We start from the raw sequence: 26849 nt of genomic DNA on the forward strand, positions 1-26849 counted from the left end.
ATCACCTCCATCTACGACTTAAATATGCCATGGTCGTTGTAGTGTCTCTCTTGGTCAAGGCCCCGTTAAACATGCATAAAAGCGACGCCGGTGCCTCGGTTAAGGCTCGGCTCGAGCGCGAGCTGGGCGGGCCAAGCCCCTTTTTTTTATCTGGGGGAGGCTGGGGGAACGTCGATAAGATAGCTAAGGCGATAAAATATATAAGTAGGAGGTTTCGCCTCTCTTCGGTTTATGTTTGTAACTGCAGAGTACAGGGTAAAGAGTATATCTTTTTCTGTATCAAGTACCCGGCAAGATGGTGTTCTATCCGCCAGCAAGTGCAAAGAAGCTTCCCCAGGTACCGGATAGTATACCAATATGCGATTTTATGCTGGATGAGAAGAATGGCCGTATGCCGTTTGCCTCCTCGAGAGATCCATTTGTCTGTGGCCTTACGGGCAGAACGTACTCTATAGCCCAGGTTGTTGAACGGGTCGACGTTCTCTCTCGCGCGCTGGCAAAGGAATTCGGCTGGCATCCAAACCAAGGGTCGGAATGGGATAAGGTGGTGGGCATCTACAGCTTCAACTCTGTATGTTTCTGCCCCTGATTCATATAAAATAAAAAAGGATTATAAGATAACTGATTCCGTCATGCTTTGTGCGCCGCTAGATTGACTATCTGGTGCTATGCTGGGCTATACATAAACTATCTGGCATTGTGAGCGCGGCAAACGCGGCTTACTCTGCTCCAGAGCTGGCCCATCAGCTTGTAGATTCTCGCTGCCAGGCCCTGTTTACCTGTGTTCCCTCCTTGCCTAGTGCATTGGAGGCAGCTGAGAAGGCTGGCATTCCAAAGAGCCGGGTGTATATCATCGATTTCCCCGGTGAATTCACCGGTTCGGCAAAGATCCCGACTGACTTCAAGACGCTGGAGCAGTTTATCACAGAAGGATACTCCCTTGAACCTCTGGAGAAGGTCAAGTGGGCTCCTGGTCAGGGTGCTAAACAGACTGCCTTCCTGTGCTATTCAAGCGGGACATCTGGCCTACCGGTATGGGATACCTGTCTATTCCCGTTCAACGTGAGCTAACCCCCAAGTTTAGAAAGGAGTAATGATCTCACATAGAAATGTGATTGCAAACACTATGCAAATAAAGTTGAGGGAGCAACCAGAACGAGATGGTCGAGTCAAGAACGGAGGGGCAGCCACGACCGTTAGCCTAGGTTTGCTGCCTCAGAGCCATATCTATGGACTAGTAGTCCTGTGCTATGCTGGCCCCTACCGTGGTGACTCTCTGATAATTCTCCCCAAGTTCGACATGGCACAGTACCTGACCGCCATCGAAAGATATAAAATCAACACTCTGTACCTTGTTCCTCCGATCATCATTGCAATGTTGCGAAATAAGGCCGTTTGTGATAAGGTAGATATTTCCAGTGTATCCTCCATTTTCACAGGAGCCGCACCCTTAGGAAAGGAGACTGCAGAAGAACTTCAGGCCTGGAAGCCAACATGGGCTATAAAGCAGGGATACGGTAGGCCAGGGCCCTATATCCCCCGGTCCCACGGTATATTAGACTAACACTTGACAGGCCTCACCGAAACCTGCACGGTGGTATCATCCACTGAAATTTCGGATACCTGGCTGGGCTCATCAGGCTGTCTGCTTCCCGGCTTTGAAGCAAAGGTGGTCTCCCCTGAAGGCGTTGAATTGACAGGCTACGACCAGCCCGGAGAACTGGTCGTGCGATCCCCTTCTATCGTCCTGGGCTACCTGAACAACCAGAAAGCAACCGCGGAGACCTTCCAGGACGGCTGGATGCGCACAGGAGACGAAGTTGTATTCCGGGTCTCTCCCAAGGGAACCGAACATCTCTTCGTCGTCGACCGTATAAAAGAGCTGATCAAGGTCAAGGGACTGCAAGTCGCACCCGCTGAGCTCGAGGCTCACATCCTCTCCCATCCTGACGTCGCCGACTGCGCCGTCATCCCTGTGCCCGACGAGAAGGCTGGAGAACTGCCCAAGGCCTTCATTGTCCGGGGAGCTTCTGCTGCCGGCAAGGATGATGCTGCGCTCACCCGGTCGATCCAGAGGTTCGTGGAGGAGCACAAGGCCCGACACAAGTGGCTGAAGGGTGGCGTCGAGTTCATCGATGTCATTCCCAAGAGTCCCAGTGGTAAAATCCTCCGTCGTCTGCTCAGAGACCGCGAGAAGGAATCTCGACGAAAGGCGAAGTTATAGAAGTGGTAGTTATCAAATTTTTCTTGATGGCGTAACTATTTATAATCAAAATTGGAAATACAAAAACTTCCACCAGTTTCTTCAACATTATAAATATTTAGAAGCCAGACAGATAATAAATAACATTCTTGATATTCTGTATATTCATCTTCTAGAACTATTTAAAAGCTGTCGCGTTTGATATCCGCTAATACATATTTTATAAAGTGCCCCTCCTTTGCCCCTCCACCGGTTTCTTACTATCAATATCAACGACAAAATGCCTGACCGGCATCTACAAGATCCCGTGGACGAGGAACACATGGAAGAAGAGTTTCTAGATGATGCAGACGCAGAAGAGATAGTCCAGGTCGACGATGACCATCCGATGGAAGAAGAGGACGAAGAGTTGCTGCTCGAGAACGACTCCTGCGCGCATTTCGATAAGCATACGGACTCGATATTCTGCATCGCACAGCATCCAATTCATACCGAGATCATAATTACTGGCTCTGGGGATGATACCGCATATATATTCGACTCCAGTCAGACGGCTGCTGAGAAACCGTTGCTCCCCAAAAGCTACGAGACAACGCCGCAACCGAGCAAAGAGAGAGAATCGCTCCCGGTGATTGCACATTTGGACGGTCACAAGGACTCAGTAAACGCAGTGTGCTTCACAGCTCCGAGGGGAGAGTATGTGATTACCGCGGGCCTGGATGGGAAGCTACGCGCCTGGAAAGATACGAGTGAGAATCTAACGGGGAGGTCATGGCAGTTCCTGGCCGAGTCTCAGGAAGTGGAGGAGATCAACTGGATCGCGACTTGTCCGTCTAGCAGCAATGGCGATAACGAACAAACTCGGAATATTATTGCGATTGGTGCGAACGACGGCAGTGTATGGGTTTACCGTGTGGATGCGAGTGAGGACGCTGCAGAGCCACTGACCATTGTGTCCACGTACTTCCAGCATACAGCATCTTGTACGGCTGGCGCTTGGACTCCAGACGGACAACTGCTAGCTACTGTGTCTGAAGAAGGAAGCTTCTACGTCTATGATGTCTTTGGATCTGCGGCTGCTGCCGGAGTGACCTCTTCCGCAGGTACACAATCGGTCGTCGCATTGACTGTCCAGGACCAGAGGTTCGCCGTTGAGGGAGGACTATATTCTGTTGCCATATCACCGACGGGTGCATTTGCTGTTGTCGGTGGTGCAGAAGGACATATAAAGGTGGTTGGCCTACCGCGTCTGTCTGATACGTCAGCAAAGTCGAAATCCAAGGGCAAAGGAGGAGCTGGTGCGTCTAGCGGAGGCGGAGCCGGCACACTTCTTGCATCTCTCCAAGCGCAGTCAGACGGCATAGAGTCACTTTCCTTCTCCTCTCCTCCTTTGAACCTTCTTGCCGCTGGGTCTGTGGATGGATCCATCGCCCTATTTGATGTGGCACATAGATTCGCCGTTAGACGACACATCCGTGGAGCTCACGAGGAATCAGCTGTGGTGAAGGTTGAGTTTGTTCATTGCGAGACCAATGCTTCCTCGGCCGGGACATCGTCAGGGAGACCGTGGCTGCTCACCTCTGTGGGCATGGACGGCGTGGTAAGGCGGTGGGACACCCGTGGAGGCACCGTGGCCGCTGGCCATGGGCTATTGAAAGAATGGAGAGGCCATGTGGGTGTTTCTGAAAACGAAGATGGAGAGCAATCGGGTGGTGTATTGGGCTTTGTACAGGGTGATAGGGAAGGTAGGCGGATAGTCACTGCTGGTGATGACGGGATAGCTCTTGTATTTGAAGAGTAAACTTGGAATATACAGGGAGCTCATAACGGACCCCTGGATGACATTGATCATTTTTAGCATAAAACACGGGCATAGATTTGGTATGAGTATGGAAAAGAAGTAGGTCATCAGGCCAAAAAAGCAGGAGTCAATAGTACAGAATAGTTGTTCCCATTTGCGCCTTTCAGTAGAATATGTACAACGACTCTTGGAGTCCGAATGTCAGCCACCGTCCCAAGTAGAAATTCCCGGCAGATAGCTCTATAGTTCTGATGTCTTCACTTCTAATCGACCTTTCTTCTGCATTGATATTTATATGCATCTTCGTCCAGCAAAGGGACCTCTCAATGGTGACCTTCTTCCTTGTGGCCGTGGTGGTTGTCGTTCAAGAAGGCGTACTCGTAACCGCAATATATGGCAAAGGCAACAGTTGCAATCCCGAGACCTGGGAAGCCGGTTTTAAATCTGTTCCATCTGGAGAACGGGCCTGTGTATCGCCATGCCTCGCTAATGCAGTGTTAGCATCAATTGAACGTCCTAAAATCAAGCCAGGACCACCGGAAAAGTAAGAAAGCAAACGTACTTTCGCTTCCAGGGATCTCTCAGTGCCCATTCCGACGTAGGTGAAGCCGCAGCCTTGAAGGTCTTCATGTCGAAGCCGGTTGGATTTGGAGGCGCCATCCTATTAAGCGCGAGGGGTAGACCGGTAGATGAAGGGGGTTCGACCGTTAACCGGGGGGGGGTATGCCGTCCACTGGCCGTAGAGGTAGAGCTCTCTCGCAGCTACAGACGTAGTAACTGATCAATTGAGCTGGTTTGCTGGCGTTTTCACCTGCTGAGATGTCCAAGTTTGGTTCCTTTGGTTCGTTTTTTTGCTTGTTCGATGTTGGGTCGTCTTGGAGCTTCTAACCCGAAGCGGTAACAAGTCTTGGCAAGTTGAAGTTCGTCGATGAAGAACAACGAAGGACGAAGATACAAGAATACGACAAGGACAACAGGAGATAATATACCACGAGAAGCAGGAACAGGAACAGAGGCAGAGGCAGACGAAGAAGGCCAAGGAAGATACTGCAGAAGAGAGACGGCAGGATCAGAGACACGACACGGCGAGGGGATAAACGTGCAGTTGGTGTGCTCCCTCACATCCTCATGCTCCTTTCGGCTTCCTCTCCCCCCTCACGCTGTGATACTTCTCGCGCCTCGTAGCCATCGATGCCGCCGCCGGTCAACCGTTATGGGCCTTCGGGCATGACAGGCCCATTCCCCCACCTCCAACAAGCACATCTCCAGCAGCAACAACAGCAGCAGTCGCAACATCATACCGGCCACCCACAGTCCAACTCTGGCCTCCCTCCTCCCTCCCTTGGCGGACACCCAGGCTTTGGTCCTAGTAACCCTCAGTCAAGCATCAATCCCTTCAGTATACCCGGTGCCAATGGTATTGGCGTCGCTGGCTTCCCTACCGGGGCTGGGGCGGGAGTTCTGGGCGACGGAAGTGGTACCGGGCTTGCCAGCCATGCCGCACAGATGGGGTTCGTAAGGGGTGCTCAGATGCAGCAGCAGCAGCAACAGCAGCAACAGGCGCAGCAGCAGCTACAGCAGCACCAGGTGCAGCAGGTTCACTTGGGCCACGATGGCCGTTTGACCATGGATGGCAAGAATAGCGCTGTCAAGTCGAGGATACGTGATGTCTGGAAGCACAATCTTGCCCAGGAGATGGCCATGCTGCGGTCATTGGTAGAAAAATACCCCTACATCAGCATGGTAGGCTGCGTCACTTGTTGCTCGGCTGTATAGTAGGAACACTAACAGCGTTTAGGACACCGAATTCCCAGGAATTGTGGCCAGACCGATGGGCACCTTTACCACAAAAGCAGACTACCACTACCAAACCCTAAGGTGTAATGTTGACTTACTCAAGATGATACAGCTTGGGATCACTCTCTTCTCCGAGGACGGCGAGGTCCCTCCAGTCACAGCCACTCATGCGAACTCGGAAGCCTACAATGGAGCCCTGATACCGGCGCCATGTACCTGGCAATTCAACTTCAAGTTCTCTCTCGAAAACGACATGTACGCACAGGAGTCTACCAGTATGCTGGCCAAAGCCGGCATCGACTTTGCGCTTCATGAAAAGAATGGCATTGACCCGTTGGACTTTGGAGCGTTGCTCATGACGTCCGGATTGGTCTTGCTTGACGACGTCCACTGGATCTCCTTCCACTCCGGATACGATTTTGGATACTTGATGAAGATCATGCTGTGCAAACCCCTGCCTGACGATGAGAAGGATTTCCACAAACTTCTTAACATATTCTTCCCTTCTCTATACGATATCAAATACCTCATGAAACACGCCGGACGGAATCAAACAGCCAACGGATCCCCGCTAACCCATGCTGCAGCTCAGATCATTGCCAATCTCGGCCAAAAGTCAGGTCTACAGGATATTGCAGACGAGCTAGGCGTCAAACGAGTCGGCATTGCACACCAAGCCGGCTCGGATTCCCTCGTCACCGGTGAGATATTCTGGAAAATCAGACAACTTGTGTTCAACGGAACTATAGATGAGTCCAAGTATTCCGGTCAGATCTGGGGTCTCAACGGCCAGATAGCCGCTGTGCCCTTCTACCCCGGAAACCAACCCCATCAGACTCCAGGTGCCAACGGCACAGTCATGTACTCAACCGCCGGAACACCTAGCACTCCCAACACAGGACATGCAGCGTTGAACAGCCATCAAACACCAGGCCGCCAAACCGGTAGCATAACTCCAGGCACAGGAACCTATGGCAATTTCCATCCAAGGTCTTAAAAACGCAAACTCAGCCATAATATGAAGGGTAGCCGCACAAACGACACAACAACATCCTTTTAAATATCTATACCTTTTTCTCTAGACAACTGGAGGATGACGCTTTGTGTGTTCTACGACACGAATATTCTTTTTCTCGGTGTTTGTTGCATTTTCAGCTTGTGGTGTTTGTTTGAGCTCGAACCACTTCGTTGTACAAGAGTGTCCCGGCGTTTTGACAAAAAATGGGTTACTTTCCAAGGGTATTTTCTCTCTTCCTTACTTTCTCCTTTAGTCTTCTCTTTTATACTGTTGTCGAGGGGGTTTGGTCGGCAGACGGGTTTGTGTGGATTGGCTCGTAATGTTTGGTAACCGGGTTATATTTTTCTGCTCTGATGAGCTGCTACATGGCTTGTTCCTGTTGCTATTGTGATGGCGAACAAGGCACTGCCCTTCAAGGATCCTTAACTGCTTACCTTCTTGTAAATCTATGTAGAGCTGGTCTGTTATCCTCGAATCGAATAACAACATTAAAATCATTCGTCTTTAACTTACGTAAACCACAGGCTATCTCCAAAAGGGGAAATTTCGCACTTCGTCTCCCAGAGAGACAAGAAACATCCTGCAACACTGCATATTCTTCGTTTCTTCTTCTACTAGTTCTGCAGTTTACAAGTATTTTGCAGGTATTGCGAGATGGGACAAAATAGATACCTACAGGCCAATGGCCAGGTGAACTGTTGATGCATTATCCCTGCAGATACAGGCCCTGGACTCGTACACGACACCAGGTATACCCATACTTACATAGTATTTGAATGGAAACTGGCGGAAGGCGCTCAGCCATTGATAATAGTGGAAGACTTGCAATTTGTTGAGCACATTACAAGGGCGAGGCATGCATTTAAAATCACCCGCTTCCCTTCCTAGCGGACGACTTCCCAACAATACCCGCTGAACCTATTTCCTTGTTGCTTCGATATCGAAATTTCTCTGATCGTAATTCGGCTTTATATATGAAGCCGAGATACGTATTGACGCCGAGCCAAGTACCCCAGGGATCTCGCCAATGAGTCTTTTCAGGTGGATCGAGTAAGGCTGTTTAGGCATAATTCTCTCTTTCGCCATTCCTTTGTCCCTCAATAGTGCGTTTGATATTTGAGGGAGTTGCGAAAACCCAAGTTTAATCCAAAACGAAGGCGTGAAATTTAAAATTGCAATCTATACTCGTGCACTAACTAGTCCCCTTAAGCCAGTAGCCTTTCCCAGGGGCCAGCAAGTATACGAACATGTCTAATCAACTTTCGATTCCCTCTATACAATCATTACTCCCGACACATTACTCTAATTCCTTTGAGCAGCAAACCCAATCTTTGGGCCATCATAGTCAAATATGACAAACTGACTCTTTAAGAATGTGCCCCCAAGGATAGCAGGCGGGTTGTTTACAGGCTGAAGACCACCAAAGCATGTGTTAGTCCCTGGTAATTGTGCCCACCTGATATGCTCTCCTGGCACAATGGCTTTATGATCGTTGATATGAATAGTGAAGTTGGGGAGAGTGGTGTTGCATGGAAAAGCCCAGCCTCCATTATTGCGATCATACATCGAAGCGGGGACAGTGGAATAGTACTGTTCGGTTATTTGTTTGGGGAGGAGCATGAATGTGGTTCCAGTATCTGGGAGTTCAAAGTTAATACCTTGCTCTATTGTTAGAACGGAGTTCGTTCTCCAGTCGATATATCAACATACCAATTACGGCTTTAAAACGATATGTAGAGTTATCAATATCACCAGCCGAAAAACCGTTAAATGTGGTTTCCCACCAGCCTCTCAAACTGTCGATAGGGAGGTAGGTTGGCTTTCCCACATGCTTCGTGCCATCTATAAAACCAAAGTCATAGAATCCGGGAGCCTGATGTTTCAGGCAGGCTGTAAAAACAGGCATGTTTAGTTTTGACTTGATATTGCTAAACCAAGTCTTTTGCCTTTTAGGTACAACTTCGGATATATATATTAGCAACTGCTTTAGTCTTGAAAGATAAGAGGTATAGATGCCTTACTCAGGTTAAAATTGTCAAATCCAAACCCCATAACCCCATCTGTTGTTTGTTGATCGACAAATTCATAGCTCACCCATGTTGCAGCTTCTACTGCCTGTGATGATACTTTCAATCCAGCAAGGTTAACTTTGTCGAGGAACACATTGCCTGCGGCTCCAGTCCCATCGCCATACTTTGATTCCCAAGTATGTTTTGGTAATTTTGTGCCTGTTTCTTCTGGATGATAAATACGATGATTTCGTTGCGATTGCTCCGGGAGTTGAGACGAAAATACCCAGCTATAGAAACCTCAACTTTGTTAGCCAAAGAATATGTGAGGGATGATTCTGGTGGATAGTAGACCTTACAAATCCGAGGAACCAGTGTCAATGTCAACATAGAGGGTATCATTTCCAACTGTAATTTCATTGACAAACTCCGTATCATACTCTGAGGGTGTGACTTCAACAGTTCCGTTGATCGTGTGTTCTCCGTAGGCTTTTATGCGGGAAACTGCTGTCATACCGCGCGGTGGCGGTCTGTGGTGTTTCCTGAGGGTCCTCCATAACTCGTAGGGTGGCCAGTTTACTCTATTAGAGCGATATTGCTTCTGCTCGATTGAGAAGAGACCAGCGGTTGCACCATTGATGGTGGGTAGAGCCTGAGTAAAAGCAAAGAGGAGAGAGACATATGCAGTAAAATAGAAGAAAGGTCCCATCATGAATTAATTTAAAAACAAAAAAAAAGCCACAACTATAACCTCATACAATAGACGAATTCAAGTGATAACTAAACTCAGTAGACAGAATTACACTACTCCTCTCCTCTAATTTATATATTAACCATGAAGTAGGGTATCAGTGGGAGTTTTTCAATCGGCACACCGCCCCCAAAATATCTCTTACAAGGGAATATGTGGAACTCATACGTTTAATGCAACATTATGCTCACTTTTAAGAGAAGTAGGGAGCTGTTATTTCGGATGGAATAAAACAGCTATCTCCACATTGCAGCAAACGCAGGCCCCTCAGTTTCATTTCATATTGTAGCATGCATGATGCATGGTTAACTGGCTGTTCGGGGGCCCGCACCGCGATAAGCGATTAGTCGGACAATCGCAGCAGCAATAAAAGCCGGGAAAACCGTCGCATGGAATGTGGAGCAGAGCACCTGAAGTGCCTTCTTTCGGGTGCGATATGTGAAAGTATACAGGCTTAGATCTCCGGTTGCATTATAGAAAGAGGTGCTTAGCAAAAACTAGGCCTCTTGGCCAAGTAAATGTAAAGGAGAAGAAAAGTCCTCCTGTGCTACCAGGAGGACAAAGAAAGAGTATGCTGGGCTCGAATTCTGGTTGGAATATATGTTAACCTCAGTAATTCAAGAGTATCAGGGATTTCTGCGTTTTGTCTTCTGCAGATTGAGTAGATTAGTGCCATATCGGAGCGAAATTAAGAGGGTAAGTCCACATCGAACATGGTTAACTTCGTATACTCTCGGTATTGAGTAGCTACAAGACCTCATCAGTTATGAAGAAAAATTCAGAGGCCATAGAAAATGTTCGTTTGATTTGTATACAGCAGAACGAATATTGAAGCCTGCCTGGCACAGGGGTTAAACGACTCCAGTTGGGCCAAATTAGTTGTCAAGGAGGAAGGTATTCTAGAGGTATACGCATAACAGGTGATGGTAACTTTCGCAGTAACATATGGCTTAATGCACTTGAAATTCATGTTAGTTTCTTCGTTCAACATTGTTTTGTCTTCCTTGTTTTTAGCTTTTTTTGTGGAGTTAGAGTGTGGTCCGTGCGTCTTTCTGGAAGGCCTTAAGAGGCTAGTCCTAAAATGGGACTAGCCTCGTATAGGAGAAGAACAAGTTGCCAGTTTTATCATCGCTTCTACTCCAAGCACCCCCAGATATCCCAGCTTGAATATACCTAACATACTATTTCAGAGAACTACCTAATCCCTATTACGGCAGTTAGTTAGTATAATTGGACTCTTACTCATTTCTCAGATTTAATAGCTGACAATTTTTACTTGTAGGAACCCGCTCCGGGAACCAGATCGCGTCAAAACCGTGCCATCAAATCCGGCCTTTCATCTAATAGACTGTGCGCCGTCTTTGATACGGGATACCTAGCCGTACAGCACCATGGCTTCAGATGCAGAGACCTTCGTCCAGTACCCGATACACCTTGACCCAACTTCCAAAGCGCTCTCCGACCCCACATCATCGTCAGCAGAACTTGAAGCAGAACTCGAAGCCATAAACCAAACACACCGTGCTCTCCTCAACCTGGAACCTCCAAATATTCCTCCTCCACCTCGGCCCGTAAATCCTAAACGGAGCGCACAGATAGGAAAACTCCGCGATACAGCCAACACCGCCTATCGGAAGGCCAGCTTTGGGGAGGCTGCTAAGCTATATACTCTTGCTATTGATATGGCGCTTGCACGACCGTCCTGGGAACCTGTAGGACTAGTGCGTGAAGAGCTGTCTGCACTCTATGCAAACAGAGCACAGGCCTATATGCAACAGCAACTATGGGCTGAGGCATGGGTTGATGCTCAGCTTAGCATAGAATGTAATGAACAAGGGAATGGCAAAGCTTGGTGGCGTGGTGGTAAGTGTCTGGTAGAAATGGGGAGGTGGGCCGAAGCTCAGAGGTGGATTTCAAAGGCTCTAGAAATCGAGGGTGAGGGTGACTTTTCCAAGGAGTTGAGTGCGTTGATGGTCGATATTCACACGGGGCTTGAAAAGAAGCTTTAGATTATCCTTTTTATATTACGATACCTAACTTTTTATTAACATATTTTTTATATATTGGATTCACCAGTTTTTATGTTGGTAGAGTTGCAAATACAATGAGAAGGATTTCGTGCCAAATCAAATCTACAGTTGTTTAATATATGCCCTAAGGCGACAGTATGTAGACCTAGGGTCGATGACTATAAAGGTGTTGTAGTCATACGCATGTCGCAGAAAGAATAAATTGGTAAGTGTTATATTGAGATGCTTGAATTCCTCCTGTACACAGATAGACAATAAAATGACAGCACCACCACAGTCCAACTCCAAATCTTAGTTAAACAAAGGAAAACGGAGCAAAGAGATTCGCTATTTTTGGACCGGGAGATGCGCCCAACAATATATAAATGAACATGCAAGTATGCAGGAATAACAAAAAGAAAAAAAGGAATAAAAAGGGGAAAAAAGGAAAAGCCTGCGACAAGGCGACGGTGTGATATACAATGCAGAAAAAGAAAAGAAAAAAAGGAGAGAATATCAAACAGAAACTGTTGGTATGAAACAGAAATGACAAGGAAAGTCATGGTAATTCGCTCGATGAACGAAGTTATAGCAAAATGGCAAGTGAGAGGTGGAGAACGAATGTATATTCCTGCTCGTTATGATGAAGGAGGTTCTGCATCGTCCTTTAGAGAAGCCTGGCGATTTTGTTTTCGCTTCTCGACGATTTTCTGCAAGGTCTCAAGACGTTGTTGCGTAACACGAATAGCATCTTCAGCTTCGCGCTCTGACATTCTCTCTCGATGTAGCCGGTTTTCAAACTCCCTTTCGGCACGACCACGACTAGACCACCGTCTGTCCGCTCGGGAATGTACGTCGACAACAGGGAATGAGAGGCCTTCTAGTCCTACTCTCTCCTCTAGCCAATCCCATAGCTCGTTTTCTTCTCTTTGCCATAGCTCCTCTAATGCGAGTAGCCGTTCTGGGGCAGAGCGTGAAGAGAGCCCGATTCTAGAAGTTTGATGGGCAGGGGCGGAAGTACGGAACCACATGGTGACAAGAAGAATCAGGAGAACACCAATAGTCATATTGCTGCTCCAGAATGGTTTTATAACGTCCACGATCGGAGCAAAAGGGCCATATATGGTGGATAGGAGTCCATTGTTTGAGGCCTGGGCTTTTGTGGCTTCGAGTGCAGCTTGCTCTTTCGCAGCCACTGCCATTTCGGCTGCCATGCGGATGCGTCTGCCTTTACCCTTCGGTCCACCTTTTATTCCAAGCCCACGAGCCGCAACCGCGGCTCGGACTGCTTTGATTAGATCGTTACCGAAGCTTTGTTGACCATCGTTGGCACCCTTTTCAATTGGGCCTGAGCACTATGTTAATAAAAGGGCCACAATATAAGAAAAAGAGAAGAATTCAGCACTCACCTTTGATCCAACTCTTTCCCGTCCATTCTACAAGGCATGACATGACGAGTCTTGTGGCATTCGATGGAGCCCATGTAAGGAGATACTTGGTTTTCACAGAAAAGACATTTCCACTCGGTACATCTGGTGTCTGGGTTGTGAGGGTGACAAGAACGGCCTTGTCAAGATCGAAGAAGTCGAGCTGTTCCGTACTAATACACCGTGTTTGCTTGGGGCCAATTGCTCCATTCAATGGCTTAATATAATTATATGACCGAGTTTTGCTCTCATTGGTGAGACCCTTTTTGTCATCTTCAAGCTGTAAGTCCGTGACTTTTTGATAATCAACCAAAAACTTAGACATGAAGGCACCAGAAGGGGCACCAAATATTAGCGAGTACACCTGCCCTAGCGGTGCAGGGATAACTTCATCTTTAATTAGCTTTTCAAAACGTCCAGACGGGTCATTGTACTCTGTTGGCACATGAGCTTTGGGGCCTGGGAATTCCTGGCCAGAACTTGCCCCATTTTCACCTGACTTTACTTCTTCATCAGGACTAGGAGTTTGGGGAGCACCCATGGCAGATAGTGGGACCGTAGAAGACTTTCGAAGAAGGCGCTGCGACTGGTCTGGGGGTTCACTTGCAGCGACGCTGTTATTCTCGCTCCCATTGATGATTGCAGCACCATCTTCATCTTCATCGTACACTTCGTCATCTTCTTCCGAGTTTGAGGCACTATCATCGAAAGCTTCATCTGCCTTTTCAGTTTTATCACCAGTGCCCTGGTCAATATGCGTTCCATTGATTGAACTTTTGAGAGTTGGATGGTTAATTTTCCAAATGTTGATTATCAGGTCGTAGGTTGCATCTCGACTGAGCAAACTACGGAAAGTATGGCGTGCATGCAAAGATTGGATTGCGATGGCATTTGGGAAAACCATAGCTGTTGATTCCTTTTCTATAGCAATGACCTCATCAAAGCCGATCACGAGCGTTGTTACCCAGCCTAATATATTGCTGGAAAAGCAGATATGACCTTCGGAGATATATAGTCGGCCTGCAAGAATAATCTCTCTCTGCAACGCACAGCTGTAATCCTCAATAAGGTAGTCATCCTCCGGGACACTGCGGAATAATTGATGAAAATCACGGTTTCTTTTCTTACTGGCAACAGCAAACCCGGTGAGACGAGGGACGCTTGTGTTCCTCGCTGTAAGGTTAGTGCCAATTGCACCGCCTGTTGTTGTATTCGTAGTAGCGGCGGATGATCCGCGGGTTCTGCGAGCACGATGACTTCGAAGGCTACCGTTCTGTTTAAAACTCTCTGCCGTCTCGCTGTGAACACTGCCTCCGGGTGGCGTACTTTCCCCCGTGTTGTCCCTTATAAGGGAGCCGAGGGCATTCTGAGGCTGCGGTTCAGGTTGTATGCCATCCACGGTGACGATAGGGGTTGCCGGTGTATTTCCATATGCCATTGATACAGCTCGAGCAGCCCGGACATCTTCCATCCGGGCCGAAAGTTCATCGCGCTGTGAGACTGTTTTCGCCCGCTGGCGTCCAGTCAGGTCTAGATTGTTGCCATCACCATCACCAGCAGTCTTGTCAATGGGCTCAAGTCCAAGGTGACTAAAGTCTAGATCACCCATGCCAAGGGTGTTCACTGCCAACTCCTTCTTCCTATCCTCTGGGGCTGCATTTTGGTCACCCTCGGGAATAGCCTCCGAATTTTCCTTGTTACTGTCATCCCGTGTGTTTCCATCCGTTTGTTCCTGAGTGTTTTTGCCCTTAGCCTGTGGGTTAAGGCTGCTGCTTAGAGTGGTAGCAGCATTCTGTGCCGCCGACACCATGGACGAGAAGAATCCGGCTCCAAATTGAGATGTTGAAGGTTTCCCCGTGGTTCTATTCTCTTCTATAGCAGGCGTTAGGGGAGGAACTGTAGAATTAGATAGTTTGCTTGGCTGGTGAGCAGCCGATGCTGACCGTACTCGTCGGTGGGATATCATATTACCGGAGGGGCTAACGACAATATTAGAGGGCGATTGGGGAGTGCCATTTTGAGTAGATTCCGGGGAATTGACAATATTGGTCAGGATAGAGGGCTGGGGATGAAATTGATCATTAGTGGGAGTAGGAGGTGTGAGCGTGGTCACTATTTCGGGCTGGCCTTTTGAAGGCGGAGGGGTTTTTGGGGGCTCATTTAACTGAGACGATTGTCCGGCTTTTTGACGACCAGCATCAAGCGGAGATTGAGCCTGCGAAGCCGGCGGAGGCAATGGAGGCATAGTCCGTAGGGGAGTCGGTGCCTCCTTGGAGAGACCGCCGTCCACGGATCCAGCGGAATCATTGGTATTGTTGTTCCGAGAGAGCTTGCTGGAGCCTCTATCAGGGCTCGTATCGGTGCTCTTGTTCGTCATTCGGTGAGTGAACGCTTCCTTCAGCCTCCGGCCCGCCGAGGAGCCAGTCGAAGGTCTGCTTGTTGAGACTCCTAACGCCGCGGTATGCCTCGAGGCCCCCTTGAAACTGTCTAAACTGACTTCCGAGGCGGTATTTGAGCGGACTCTATCGGCATTGCCATCGCTTTCATCTCTATAGACGCCGAGGTCGGGTGTAGATGCTGTCGGATCCCCACGGGAGCTACGCTTGCCCACGCTAGAGAGACTATACAGTTAGCATCAAGATAGAGCATTAAGGGTAGGTTCGAAAAAAAAAGAAAAGGACATACATATCTGACTCCGAACCATCTGAGACATGGTTGCTCTCAGGATTTGTCATGGACCGCCGGCGTTGACCATTGACCTCGACTGATGGCAAGGAGACCTTTGACTCCCCAGCCTGCCAGTCGTATCCTTCGACCTGCTCGGCATCCTTATTCAGGGGGATTGTAGTCTCGACCTTCTTTCGATGCCGTCGCCTGGCTCCCGGTATCAGCTTTGAAATCCCACTTGGAGCGTCTGCCGAAGTAGCACTGCTCGCGGGTCTCGAGTCCTCCGTCCTCGATTCAATGGTCGAACTTCTGTTCCGCTGGTCGGTCTCTGAAGCGTCAGTTTTCCCCAGCGCTGTCCGGCTGCGATTCTGCATCGTGAAGACCTTCCTCAGGCCGTTCGGAGAGGCGGCTGCGGGTTCTCCATGGTTCTCCATGGGCGACAACGGCAGCATTCGCTAGTAGATATCAGACGGTACCACTCCCATGCACTCCCTCTCGTTGTGATATACGTATTATATATATATATAAATCTCCGTATGACAGGCGTATATCTGTAGCCTGATCGGAAACAAGGCTGACCGGCGGGCGAGCTGGGGGGGGGGAGTTTCGTGTTTGATAGTCGATATGGTGAAGCCCAGCTTCATATCAACCGAGCAAAGAGGGATGGAAAGATGAAACTAGAGCAGAGTGTCTCCTTCGCCATCGACTCTTCCAGCCTTTCCTTTTTTCCTTTCTTCCTGCTGCGGTTCCTGGGTTGTGCTTCTTGGTTGTTCTGGTTCGTTACTTGTAGAGAAGAAGAAAAAAGTAGGGCGAGACACAAAACGGCGGAGTTTCGATGATGGAAAGGGAGCTATGTCGAGGTACTTCTTCTCTCCGCAAAAATAGGAGGGAGAAGAAGTACCAAAACATCGACAGCCTTTTTGCCCTCTTCTTGACATCATCGCCTTCTTTTTCTTCTTCTTCTGCCGTCCAGATGGAAATATTTCTGTTATTATCGACAGGATACACGCAGTTACAGGCATCATACAACCGCCTTGGAGACATACACAAGAGTAACTACAGGGATATGACCTGCTCGATGCTCTTTGGCTTCTAAGGTAGCAGATACAGACAGCTTTTTCGCCATGGAGTCGTCTCCTCTCCTGCTCGTAAGGCTCTGCTCTCTCTCTGTGTGTACACTCAAAGGTCTCATCACTGACAGTATCTTATCCAGGCTCATACTCATGCTCGGAATGCATTACATGAGACTCGCAAGTCGAACCCTGTCGCGGCGAGCGAAGAGCATGATCTTGCAGCAGGCGAGTTTGCAACCGCTCGACAGTCCACCGCGGACCCAAGTGTAAGAGGCCATCCATCGATATACAAGACAGAAAAAGAAAAAGGTCGTAGTCTGACATCGTCTCTAAACAGGCTGCGAGGACACTTCGACTGCTAGAAGACCACCATAAGCAGCTTGCTGCCATCATACGCTTTCAGCATGAAAATCCCCCAGCAACGGACACAGAGCGGAAGCTGTCGGACGGCGTAGAGACATTGGCCCCTAACCCAACAGCTAACCCTGCTACGCACAAAGGACCTGGTTTGGCCTCTGCCGGGCCGCAGCAACAGTTGCTGCTGCACCAGCATCCTCCACGGCTGCTATCACAGACCAGCTCTGGGTCTCGTAATTCGTCGATTGCCGGGAATCTTGCCTCTGCAAGGGGGATACCCTCCCAGAGACAGCATTCCAATCCGGTTTCGCCTACGGTCTCGGCTCAGAATGCACGGGCGAGGATGGCCGGCTCCCCCGTCCGAGCGAGGCAGCAGAGAGACGGCAAACAGGTAGACCATCTGTCAACAGTTGACTCTCAAGCCTCTCAGCAACGACGGCAGGGAGGGAAACACTCCTGGGTTCCCCCGATCAGCCCGACTCGGGTCACTTCCCAGGAGTACGTCTCGCCCCAGATCAAAGATACTGCCATAGCCGGCATCAGGTCTATCACCGGAGATGAGCCCTTTCGACGCTTTTATTCTACTTTTGAAGGCGTCATCTCAAAACTGTCTGCGCCCCTTGCCTTTACAAGCCTCCCGTTAGGCGTTGACTCCTCTCAGCCTCGTCTTCTCGCGGGACAAAAGGCCCCGGCTGCAGACACCAAGACCAACACACACTCTGCCGTGGCAGATTTCACCAGTTTTTCAGACAAGGACCCAGACGTGTCCAAACTGGTTTCCAGTGCTGCGTTAAGGGCCATCAAGGACAAAGACGGTCATTTTGCATCTCACAACCCTGCCGAGTCATTCTACGTGGTGCCCACAGCTGGAGGGATGATATCCTACGCCGGAATACTTTCTCGAGAAGAAAAGGAGGCAGTAAAGGATAGCATGGAGTCTGTTGAAGATGATTTTGTTGATGCTAGTGAAAACCCTCCCTCTCCCGAAGAGACCTTGCATAAGAGCACGACTAGGCTAGATCGCAGCACATCCTTACATTCACGCAAGAACAAAGGTGACCCTTCGAGACCCTACAAGTCAGTTGAGGAACTTCATATGGAGAACGAGGCACTGAGACACCTTTCGGACACGCTGGCGAAGCGTCTACATATGTGGGAAGTGAATGCACAGTCTTCATCGCTGGCTCTACAGCAGTCGATTCGCGCCATGCATAACCAGCATGCTATATTACCATCTCGCCAGACGTCTCCCGCAGCCTCCGCTGCCGGTGAAGCTATTCCATCAGTACCCAATGCTGGAGCAGACCTGCGGATCAGAGAGTTGCAAGAGATGATTAAAAACAACGAACGAGAGTTGGAAAAGGTCAGTCGTGAGAACGAGAAGCTTAGAGCCGTGGTAGAGAGATATAGAGAGCGATGGGAGAAGTTAAAGGAAGGGGCCCGGGTTAGGCGTGAAGGCGCGAGCAATGGAGGCGGAGCGAGTAAAACGCCCGGCAGGCCAAACAAGGATGCCAAAGAAAGAGAGGAGGAAGATCCAGACAAGTTATGAATTAATGAATTGTATCGTTCATGCCAAAAGCTAAGAATATATACATCCCCATCTACCAGTCATCGCTTTTGCTGGCTTTCCCGGGACTTCATATGTTGCAATGTTTCTGCACAGGGCTGATTTTGATAGACGCTCAAATGTAAATATAGGCAAAGAGGGTAAAACGAAGAAGAATAATAATATAAAGGGAAACGACAAAGAACCACAGCCACAATACGGAACGCTAAATGGTTAATAAATACATATCCTGTTAAAGGCTCTATAACGGGTATTAAATGTACTAAAGATACGGAACGCAAGGCATGGTCCCAGAGTAAGGAAAGGAAAGACACGCGGAGAAGGTAATGTTGGAGGAGAGGTGGATATGACGGTAAGGTAGCCAATTGACCCATAACATGTATAAGCAAGGACAATTCAATGGCAGTTAGTTGCTTTATGGGTGGGCTGGACGGTTGGAAGGCTCATCGGAAGGATTCTCAGGAAGCTTGCCCTTTGATCGACGGCCAGGAAGCCGTAAGGTCCCTCCAAAGTTCAAAAGGCCGCCACTCCATGAATCACTTAGGCTTCTGATCCGCTGCTGTTCGCCCGGTAGAGCCTCGGGGCCTGTCGTGGAAGTTGATCGTGATATTTTGGGGCTATCTCTCGGACGAGCGAGGATGCCAATCGTCTCATTTTCAACTTCGACCACTGGGCGAGGATCTAGCGTAGGGTCAAGGTAAAGGGGGATACCAGGCCGTACTCTGGTTTTAGACTTTTGTCTGGCGCTTCCACGCATGCTCTTTCGGTGTTGTTGGGGGGACCCTTCTCCCCGTCGTAGTGAGTCTGCAACAACAGCACTTAACCCGCCTGATAGCGGAGGTAGGAGAGGGCCAGGGGAAAATCGAGAGAGGGAATTTCGATGTGCTGGGCCAGAAGTACGTAGAGGCTGTCCAGATAGCTTGTTGCTGCCGTACTCTGCTCTGGTTGGCGAGCGGCGACGGGGGCTTCCTTGCGGTGTCTGTGGGCCATTTTGAGGAGGTGAAAATCGAGGCGGCGAATCCGTAGCACCAGGAGCAGCAGGGAACTGCAAGACTACATTTGTTGGGGGTGGGTATACGTCTGTATTATGGGCTGTGGTATCCTTGTCGGCTGTCGTGATGCTGTAGTCTGGCTCCTCTCTCTCATGGGTAGGTGTCGCCCAGGGATTATTAGAGGCAGGTAGCGGAGATGGATCTAAGATAGAAGAGGCGCTTGAAATAGGAGGCAGTAATGAGCCAGGGGACGTAGACATCCGGGCACGCGGAGTCAGCTGTCCACCATCATCTTCTTCAGATTCGTTATAAACCTCCTCGAGGCTCTGGAGTGAGCGTGACGGAGACGGCTTTGTGTGTGTAAACCTACCAGTGGTATCAGTGTTCTGGTTATTAGGCATTGGCGCACCATCTCCTTGCCAGTCAACATAATCCCTGTAGGGTTCATCGTTTTGAAGACCGATGGCTTCCTCCTCATCACTTTCCGGCTCTGATTCCGAATCGTCTTCCTTCTGGGCCCTTCCGCTGGTGATGAGATAGACTGCAAAGAAGGTCAAGACACAACCACCAACGAACTTTGCAACCCGTTCTCCAGTTGCAGATTCGAAGTCACGGTATAATATGGCACTTCCCATAATGACCGACAAAGTGAAAAGCACGAACTGAGTTGGGATAACCTGCGTCGAGTTAAAATGTTGAAGTGCGCGGTTGATATATCGAATTTGCATCACTGCACTCAATACCAGTACAGCCACAAGGACATAGGTTATGGGGAATGTAATTGCATGCCAAAGGGTATTTGAGAGCAGAGAGGATACGCCCTTGGTCGACAAAGCTGTATACCCGCCTATACAATGTTCGTAAGTATGTGACTAAATAGAAGGTACAGAATCTCTTACCAAATAAGCCAACAAGGCCGATATCAATCAGAATGGTCTTCCTCCCGTATTTTCTGCTTATCGACATCAAGGCAATGATCAAAATTACCGTAATCCCCAGATATGTCTCAAATTCCCAACGAGTGATCATATCCCATATCTCATCTGGGCCGATTTTGTTTTCAGACGTTTTTGCACTTAAAACGACAATAACTGCCCCAGTAACAGCAATCACAACTCCCATGAAATCCCGCTGGCGGAATCTCTCCTTGAGCATAAACGGCGCAATAACACAGTTCGACACAAGTGCGACGACGCCTAAGGGCGAAACGATAGAAGCTGGAGCAAACCCGTAGGCCAGGAAATTCCCAGCCTCTCCCACAGTCATCAGTATGATCCCAGCCCACCAGTATGACGAGCGAAGATATGACTTCCTGTCAACACCTGCAATGCTCTTCTCAAACGATGTGGCCGTCCGGTCGGAGAGAAACGAGTCTTGTAGTGGATCATCCGCTTCCTCATCATCTACAGATTGGTTGTTCTGACTTTGAGCATTGGTATATCCATTTCCATTAGTGTGAGCCTTGCGTGATCGTTGTTCTTCCTCTGGGTCATCAGTATACCGAGATGTATTGATGTCTTCCTGGCCATGGGTATTTTCTCCATCCACCGTCCCATAATTATGGCTACTCGAGCGACCCTCTAGCCTGGGTGATGACCGTTTCCACTCTGCCCTCAGACGCAGTATGTTCCCTTCATATTCTCGTTCAATACGAACATGGGCATATCGCTGGATATTCAGAGCAAGTGAAATCAGGACGTTCCCTACAATCGCAGTGACTATTCCGATGGTCGAAGACCACTCGCTGATAGGGTCTTTCCCGTGCCCACCGCTATTATCAGGCTTTCCGCTGGCGAGTATGATACCGTTCACAGCATCGAAGGAGCGCCGGTGTAACGACAACGGTAGAGCTGTGGAGGAGACCTGCTCGACAGCAAGGGAGAGGAGGACTGCGACAAGCATTGTCGCAGAGGAGAATTCCGTTCGGTTCGATAGTTCTTGCAGCTCTTTCGTCACTAGATAAAATATCCAGGCGTTCCGGGGGGTTTCTGGTGACGGACTTGGATTTGGAGGCCAGTCGTGGTAACTAGCCAACGCCTCCTGTGGGCTTCTTTGGACAGCACTGTAAAGGTCTACCGCATATAGAATAGAATATATGAGGCCGCTATCAAGCCTTCCATGCGCTCTCGGGGCGCTCCCAGGTCAAGATCCAAATTATTAGACTAGCTTCTGCCGATAGTAAATAGTTTGGCTAGGGCGAGACATAAAAACAAGCCAGTTTTTCTCAAAGGCGACTGATACACCTGCTCGTCATGCCGGAAGACTCGAGATGCTGCGCCTTCGTTGCGACGCACTCTAGACGGACGAGACCATGAAGGAGTTAGGATGGAAGATGACCTCGGGTGTGATGGCTGGGATTTTGGGAGTTGAGTTGCGCGCCAGCCAACCAGAAAGGGCGCAGGAAGCCCAGCTAAAGATTATATATGCAGCTAAGGCAATCCAGTGGAGTTGAAACTTGCAGAAAGATGCGTAAGGAGATTCTCAAGAGAGTCTTGGAGGCGATGGTTATGTTGGTGGTTGCGTTGATGCAGCTTGTATGGTTGTTCAATATATATTTACATGTAGAAGATGAACAGTGTCTATAGAAGCACATCCTGGAGAAAACATTGACTGAAAATTAGGAATATAACAGGGGTATAAAATATTTCAATAGTTAATTTCAAAATCCTTCCAGCTGAATGCACCCTTTTTATGTGTCCCAAGATAAAGAATAATACTTATACGCTACAAATATGTCCTACCATGACCGTTGCAAACTCCAGTATTCAAGCCGGGAATGGTTAATGAAATGTCAATAACAGCTAATAATTCCGTTTTATCCTCTTCTTATCAGGGCCTGGCCTCTTGCTCTCCTCCTCTTCGTCGTCATCGCTCAGCTCGGCATAAATGGTTTTTGGCTGAGTGTGTTTCCACGCATGCGTGAATATCGGCTCCTTTTCAGCTGCTTCCGCGTACTTGAGCAGCGCCTCACGGGGATCCTCATCTCTCATCGAACTGAGAGGTATGTTGTCCTTGATATGCTTCTCATCGGGCTGGCTCTTAGCAAAAGGCGTCTGAGCAGGTACGTGAGGGCGACGTGGGTCTCTTGACCGGCCAGAAGCCGTGAGTCCGACGGTAGGATGTCTGGCAGCAAAACTGGTGGCTGCTGCGATTCCGCTGCCGTTGACGATACCCTCGCCCGAGAAACCGAGAGAGATATCTGTGGTAAAGTTCGGGTCGTCATCAACATGGCGCCGTTTCGGTGCTTTGGACATTATCATAAGTGCTCCGTTATGCGAGAGAGATGGGTTATATAGCAGATGCGTTTCTGCATTGGCAGAGCCGGTGATGATCTGATTGAGCTTTTCGTGCCAATATACAGAAATAAGAGGAGAATCCGGTGTGACCAGAGTGACCATTTTCGGGGTTTGAGGGTAGCAGGATTCAATATATGCAGATGTCCGGTCCTCAGAACCCCGTGACGATGTTAGCTCCCGCTCGGAGAGAACTGTATGTTTGATGTAGGGTAGAATTTCGATCCGGATACATGCGAGACCGTCGTTATAGGTTGTTTGAACTTTCTTGTATCCCACAGTTTGATCATGTCGTCGCCTCCCTTGGTAACTACCAGTCGCCCATCCGGACTGATATCTAACCCGCTGGTCCAGGTATCCTTTGTATGTGCATCTTTAATCTCAGCGCTAGGCCTGTTGAAGGGCCCATCACCTCCCCACATAACAAGGCTCCCGTCAAGAGCGCTTGCTATCAGTGCATTCGGCCCGCCCTGCGCAGGCGATGCCCAGGCAACAGCAGTCATCCTGCTCCTACCAGCAGACCCCGCTGCTCTTGACCTGTGTACAATGACCTCTTTCTGGCTTCTCGGGTCATTGACATCCCAGATACGTAGCGTGCTATCCGTCCCAGCCGTGACACACAGGTTATAATCCGACGGACTCCAGGTTCCACTCGTGACCTCGGAGATATGGCCCTTTGTATTTTTCATGTCTCGAAGATACATGTCTCCCTTAACAAATTCGGCCAGAGTATCACCATCGCGGCTAAGGACCTTTGCTTGCGGCGTGGCCGATACCACGAGGATTTGACTGGGAGAGATAGGGTTGAACTTCGCAATGTGGACCGGGTGTATTTCTGACGAGGACGTTGCATTCTTCCTTGCGTTTGGTTCCACGGATTTAAATGCGCGCAGTGTCGATGGCGTTAGCGACGCAAAATCATGGAATTTAACAGTACAATCTGTTGAACCCGTTATCATTCGCGCTCCGGCTGTATCGAGTGTTATTGTAGTCACAGCTCTCTCATGTGTTTTGAAGACAAGGTTATGTGAAACTGGGAATTCATCATCCGATCCATCAGAATCAGAATCAGAATCCGCATCAGAGCCAGCGTCATCTTTATCATTAGTTGATTCCTGTGACGGGCCGGAGGCTTTCTCTATTGCTCGCGCATTGGATGTCTCGACTGCCGCCTTTCGCTTCGTTCGGTCAATCTGGGTCTTGATATCTGCTTCTTTCGTCTGCTTCCCAAAGCCACTAGGGAAGAATTTCTTAAACTCTTCCTCATCGAACCCTTCCATGATTTTACTTTGGTATTCCCGCAGCGAAAGGAAATATGAAGCTGGCTTGTCTTTCTTCTCCCAAAAATACAAAGGAAAGTCGCTGAGTTAGTGTTTGCATCTTTTGCTCATATAGTCACGTGATAGTGAAATTAATAAGGTTAAAGCTCGTTAGACGCATCTTGGCGTTATAAGCGCCAGGATCCACTTGTTACCGCCGAACCTTGAAGCTGCTACCTACTATGTACAGAGTGCCTTATCCCATCACCGAGACTTACGGTGTTTACCTTGCATATGAACTTATATCGAAACCCCTTTGTCAAGCTAGAAGAGAAATCGAATCTAGATTGAGGTGTCCATAAATTTTGCAACTTCCTCCACTAGAAACATGTGATGTTACTGTTTAAAACTTAGGGAAACATATCAGGACCAGTTCCGGCAAGGGCTCACCTTTGAGGATACCCTCGTCACTATTACGGAGGGAAAGGGCAAGTTCATAAGTTTTGTCAAGCGAATGATCAAGTGGCAGCCAGAGAAAGATTGAACAACAAGTGCTGCTCGGCGATCCTTAGCCTCATAATAATTACCCGACAGAATAAGTTGAACGAGGCAGTTTTACTGTATATACTTTATACTTCAGCAAGATATAGGGTTTGTGCTTTCTATAAATTGTGGAATGTCTAATATCAGGGCATGAGTTTGCAAATGGGGCTTGCTTGAATAGATATTATACAGCTAGATAATGACGGCACACGTAGTCAAGGCAGAACTACAAGTACAGTCCCTCTGGCTCGTTCTCTTGTTTGGTCTTCATGACACGCTCCCTAGCCGCTCTGAAATCAGCCATTTGCACGCGCATACGGCGCTCACGAAGGGCCATAAGACCGGCCTCGGAACATATGGCTTTGATATCAGCACCCGAGAGATCATCCTTCTGGGTGATGAATTCGTCGAGTTCCACATCTTCACTTAGAGACATTTTGGAGGTATGGAGGGTAAAGATCTTCTTCTTGGTATTTTCTAGACGCATGTCAGTGGTGTGGGTTTTTCGTGAGAGGGTTTGAGACTATCACTTACGGTCAGGGTTCTCAAAGAGAATCTTTCTGTCAATACGGCCAGGGCGGATGAGAGCGGGGTCCAGAGATTCGATCTTATTCGTAGCCATGATCACCTTAACATCGCCTCTATCGTCGAAACCATCGAGCTGATTGAGGAGTTCCAGCATGGTACGCTGAATCTCCCTCTCACCGCCAGAAGTAGAGTCATAACGTTTTGTACCAATAGCGTCGATCTCGTCAATAAAGACAATAGACGGAGCATGCTCGGCGGCAACTTGGAAGATCTGGCGGACGAGACGGGGTCCGTCACCAAGATATTTCTGAATAAGCTCACTGCCGACAATACGCAAGAAGGTAGCGCTTGTTTGGTTGGCGACAGCTTTGGCGAGAAGAGTCTTTCCGGTGCCTGGTCCGCCGTACAGGATGACACCCTTCGGTGGCTTGATACCCATCTCTTCGTACAGCTCGGGGTGTAGCAAGGGAAGTTCGACGGCTTCTCTCACTTCCTGGATCTGTGATTCTAGGCCACCTATGTCTGCATAGGACTCTGTAGGGGCCTTCTCGAGCTTCATAACCGATACCAGCGGGTCGGCGTCATCGGTCAGGACACCCACAACGGAGACCGACTTGTGATGAAGTAGAATGCTAGCACCGGGCTCTAGCAGGTCCTTATCAACAAAAGACATGATAGATACGTAATACTCGGGCCCTGTAGCGCTGGAAACGATTGCGTGGTCGTCATCGATCATCTCCTCCAGGTTCCCTACTCCCATAGGACTGCCTCTCATATCATCCACCCTGCCCCTCTCGTCCGCATTCCTGTCCAAAGCATTGGTGTTGTCATCAGTTGCGGCCGGCGCTGAGGTCGCCTGAGCCTTGGATTTGCGGATACGTTCTTGGTTCTCCACGTATTCCTCTTCGAGCAAAAGATGATCATGCACGCGCTGCATACGGAGGTATTTTAACTTGCATCTCGATGTAGGGTAGATAGGCGGTAGTTTAGCAGAGGCATTTGGCCCCTGCTGCTTACGCTTCTTTCGTCCGATACGGGTAGTTGGCTGTGGTGGTGGTTCGTACTTTGGCTTCTCCTTCTGTAAAGCCTGATGAGCAAACGTCCCAGCAGAGAAGTTCTATATAAAAATGGAGAAATACCTTCTTGTCCTTGTCATCTTTACCCTCACCCCCTTGGCCACCCATGCTAGATGGCTGATTTCCCTGTCGAATGTGTGACTTAGTGGTGCTGAAGACGGACAGTGATCAGGCAAACAAACATACCATCGCGACAAGTTAGCCGCCTTACCAACGTACGAACAGCGTAGTGCAGTGGGCAAGTTGATTTTTAATTTGGGCAAGAGTAACCGGTCAAAGACAGCAGTCGCACCGTGCTGGCAGTTACTTCTGCTGTGAGGTGTTGTCTGGTTGTCTGCAGTTTCTGATGAAGATGTCGACGTCGCTCAACCTTCCAAAGCTCTTCTTGCGTCTTCGCCTCCAGCTCGAGCTCTGCTTAGTCATGGATATTTGTCATGTGATGTGTTAATAAGCATATGCTTATGTCATCGAAGTTAGTA

At 48.9% G+C, this 26849-nt stretch overlaps 11 protein-coding genes across 11 annotated transcripts; 5 read left to right on the forward strand and 6 right to left on the reverse strand.

The window, feature by feature from the left end:
• Nucleotides 1-295: 295 nt before the first annotated feature.
• Nucleotides 296-2224, forward strand: MCYG_06951 (phenylacetyl-CoA ligase; the record flags this gene model as incomplete). The annotated part of the gene is made up of 4 exons (XM_002844941.1): nt 296-571; nt 652-1062; nt 1085-1517; nt 1575-2224. 4 exons carry the CDS (start codon nt 296-298, stop codon nt 2222-2224), a joined length of 1770 nt encoding a protein of 589 aa, XP_002844987.1.
• Nucleotides 2225-2483: 259 nt separating this feature from the next.
• MCYG_06952 (ribosome assembly protein SQT1) lies at nt 2484-4004 on the forward strand (the record flags this gene model as incomplete). Its single annotated transcript, XM_002844942.1, has 1 exon — nt 2484-4004. One exon carries the CDS (start codon nt 2484-2486, stop codon nt 4002-4004), a length of 1521 nt encoding a protein of 506 aa, XP_002844988.1.
• A 323-nt stretch (nt 4005-4327) lies between these two features.
• On the reverse strand, nt 4328-4664 carry MCYG_06953 (conserved hypothetical protein; the record flags this gene model as incomplete). Its single annotated transcript, XM_002844943.1, has 2 exons — nt 4328-4490; nt 4567-4664. 2 exons carry the CDS (start codon nt 4662-4664, stop codon nt 4328-4330), a joined length of 261 nt encoding a protein of 86 aa, XP_002844989.1.
• A 452-nt stretch (nt 4665-5116) lies between these two features.
• On the forward strand, nt 5117-6798 carry MCYG_06954 (CCR4-NOT transcription complex subunit 7; the record flags this gene model as incomplete). The annotated part of the gene is made up of 2 exons (XM_002844944.1): nt 5117-5747; nt 5803-6798. 2 exons carry the CDS (start codon nt 5232-5234, stop codon nt 6796-6798), a joined length of 1512 nt encoding a protein of 503 aa, XP_002844990.1.
• A 1323-nt stretch (nt 6799-8121) lies between these two features.
• On the reverse strand, nt 8122-9540 carry MCYG_06955 (prepropenicillopepsin-JT3; the record flags this gene model as incomplete). The annotated part of the gene is made up of 4 exons (XM_002844945.1): nt 8122-8477; nt 8530-8709; nt 8841-9118; nt 9188-9540. The coding sequence occupies 4 exons, from the start codon at nt 9538-9540 to the stop codon at nt 8122-8124; spliced, it is 1167 nt and encodes a 388-aa protein (XP_002844991.1).
• Nucleotides 9541-10970: 1430 nt separating this feature from the next.
• On the forward strand, nt 10971-11588 carry MCYG_06956 (translocation protein sec72; the record flags this gene model as incomplete). Its single annotated transcript, XM_002844946.1, has 1 exon — nt 10971-11588. One exon carries the CDS (start codon nt 10971-10973, stop codon nt 11586-11588), a length of 618 nt encoding a protein of 205 aa, XP_002844992.1.
• A 638-nt stretch (nt 11589-12226) lies between these two features.
• MCYG_06957 (GRAM domain-containing protein) lies at nt 12227-16116 on the reverse strand (the record flags this gene model as incomplete). Its single annotated transcript, XM_002844947.1, has 3 exons — nt 12227-12936; nt 12998-15627; nt 15701-16116. 3 exons carry the CDS (start codon nt 16114-16116, stop codon nt 12227-12229), a joined length of 3756 nt encoding a protein of 1251 aa, XP_002844993.1.
• Nucleotides 16117-16806: 690 nt separating this feature from the next.
• On the forward strand, nt 16807-18661 carry MCYG_06958 (conserved hypothetical protein; the record flags this gene model as incomplete). The annotated part of the gene is made up of 3 exons (XM_002844948.1): nt 16807-16851; nt 16884-17021; nt 17093-18661. 3 exons carry the CDS (start codon nt 16807-16809, stop codon nt 18659-18661), a joined length of 1752 nt encoding a protein of 583 aa, XP_002844994.1.
• Nucleotides 18662-19094: 433 nt separating this feature from the next.
• On the reverse strand, nt 19095-21573 carry MCYG_06959 (non-imprinted in Prader-Willi/Angelman syndrome region protein 1; the record flags this gene model as incomplete). Its single annotated transcript, XM_002844949.1, has 2 exons — nt 19095-20518; nt 20571-21573. 2 exons carry the CDS (start codon nt 21571-21573, stop codon nt 19095-19097), a joined length of 2427 nt encoding a protein of 808 aa, XP_002844995.1.
• An 899-nt stretch (nt 21574-22472) lies between these two features.
• MCYG_06960 (WD repeat protein) lies at nt 22473-24244 on the reverse strand (the record flags this gene model as incomplete). The annotated part of the gene is made up of 2 exons (XM_002844950.1): nt 22473-23231; nt 23279-24244. 2 exons carry the CDS (start codon nt 24242-24244, stop codon nt 22473-22475), a joined length of 1725 nt encoding a protein of 574 aa, XP_002844996.1.
• Nucleotides 24245-24992: 748 nt separating this feature from the next.
• MCYG_06961 (26S protease regulatory subunit 4) lies at nt 24993-26478 on the reverse strand (the record flags this gene model as incomplete). The annotated part of the gene is made up of 3 exons (XM_002844951.1): nt 24993-25243; nt 25301-26411; nt 26434-26478. The coding sequence occupies 3 exons, from the start codon at nt 26476-26478 to the stop codon at nt 24993-24995; spliced, it is 1407 nt and encodes a 468-aa protein (XP_002844997.1).
• Nucleotides 26479-26849: the final 371 nt, after the last annotated feature.

The sequence above is a fragment of the Microsporum canis genome, genomic scaffold (genome assembly GCF_000151145.1).
Source record: "Microsporum canis CBS 113480 supercont1.6 genomic scaffold, whole genome shotgun sequence".
Classification (NCBI taxonomy): Eukaryota; Fungi; Ascomycota; class Eurotiomycetes; order Onygenales; family Arthrodermataceae; genus Microsporum; species Microsporum canis.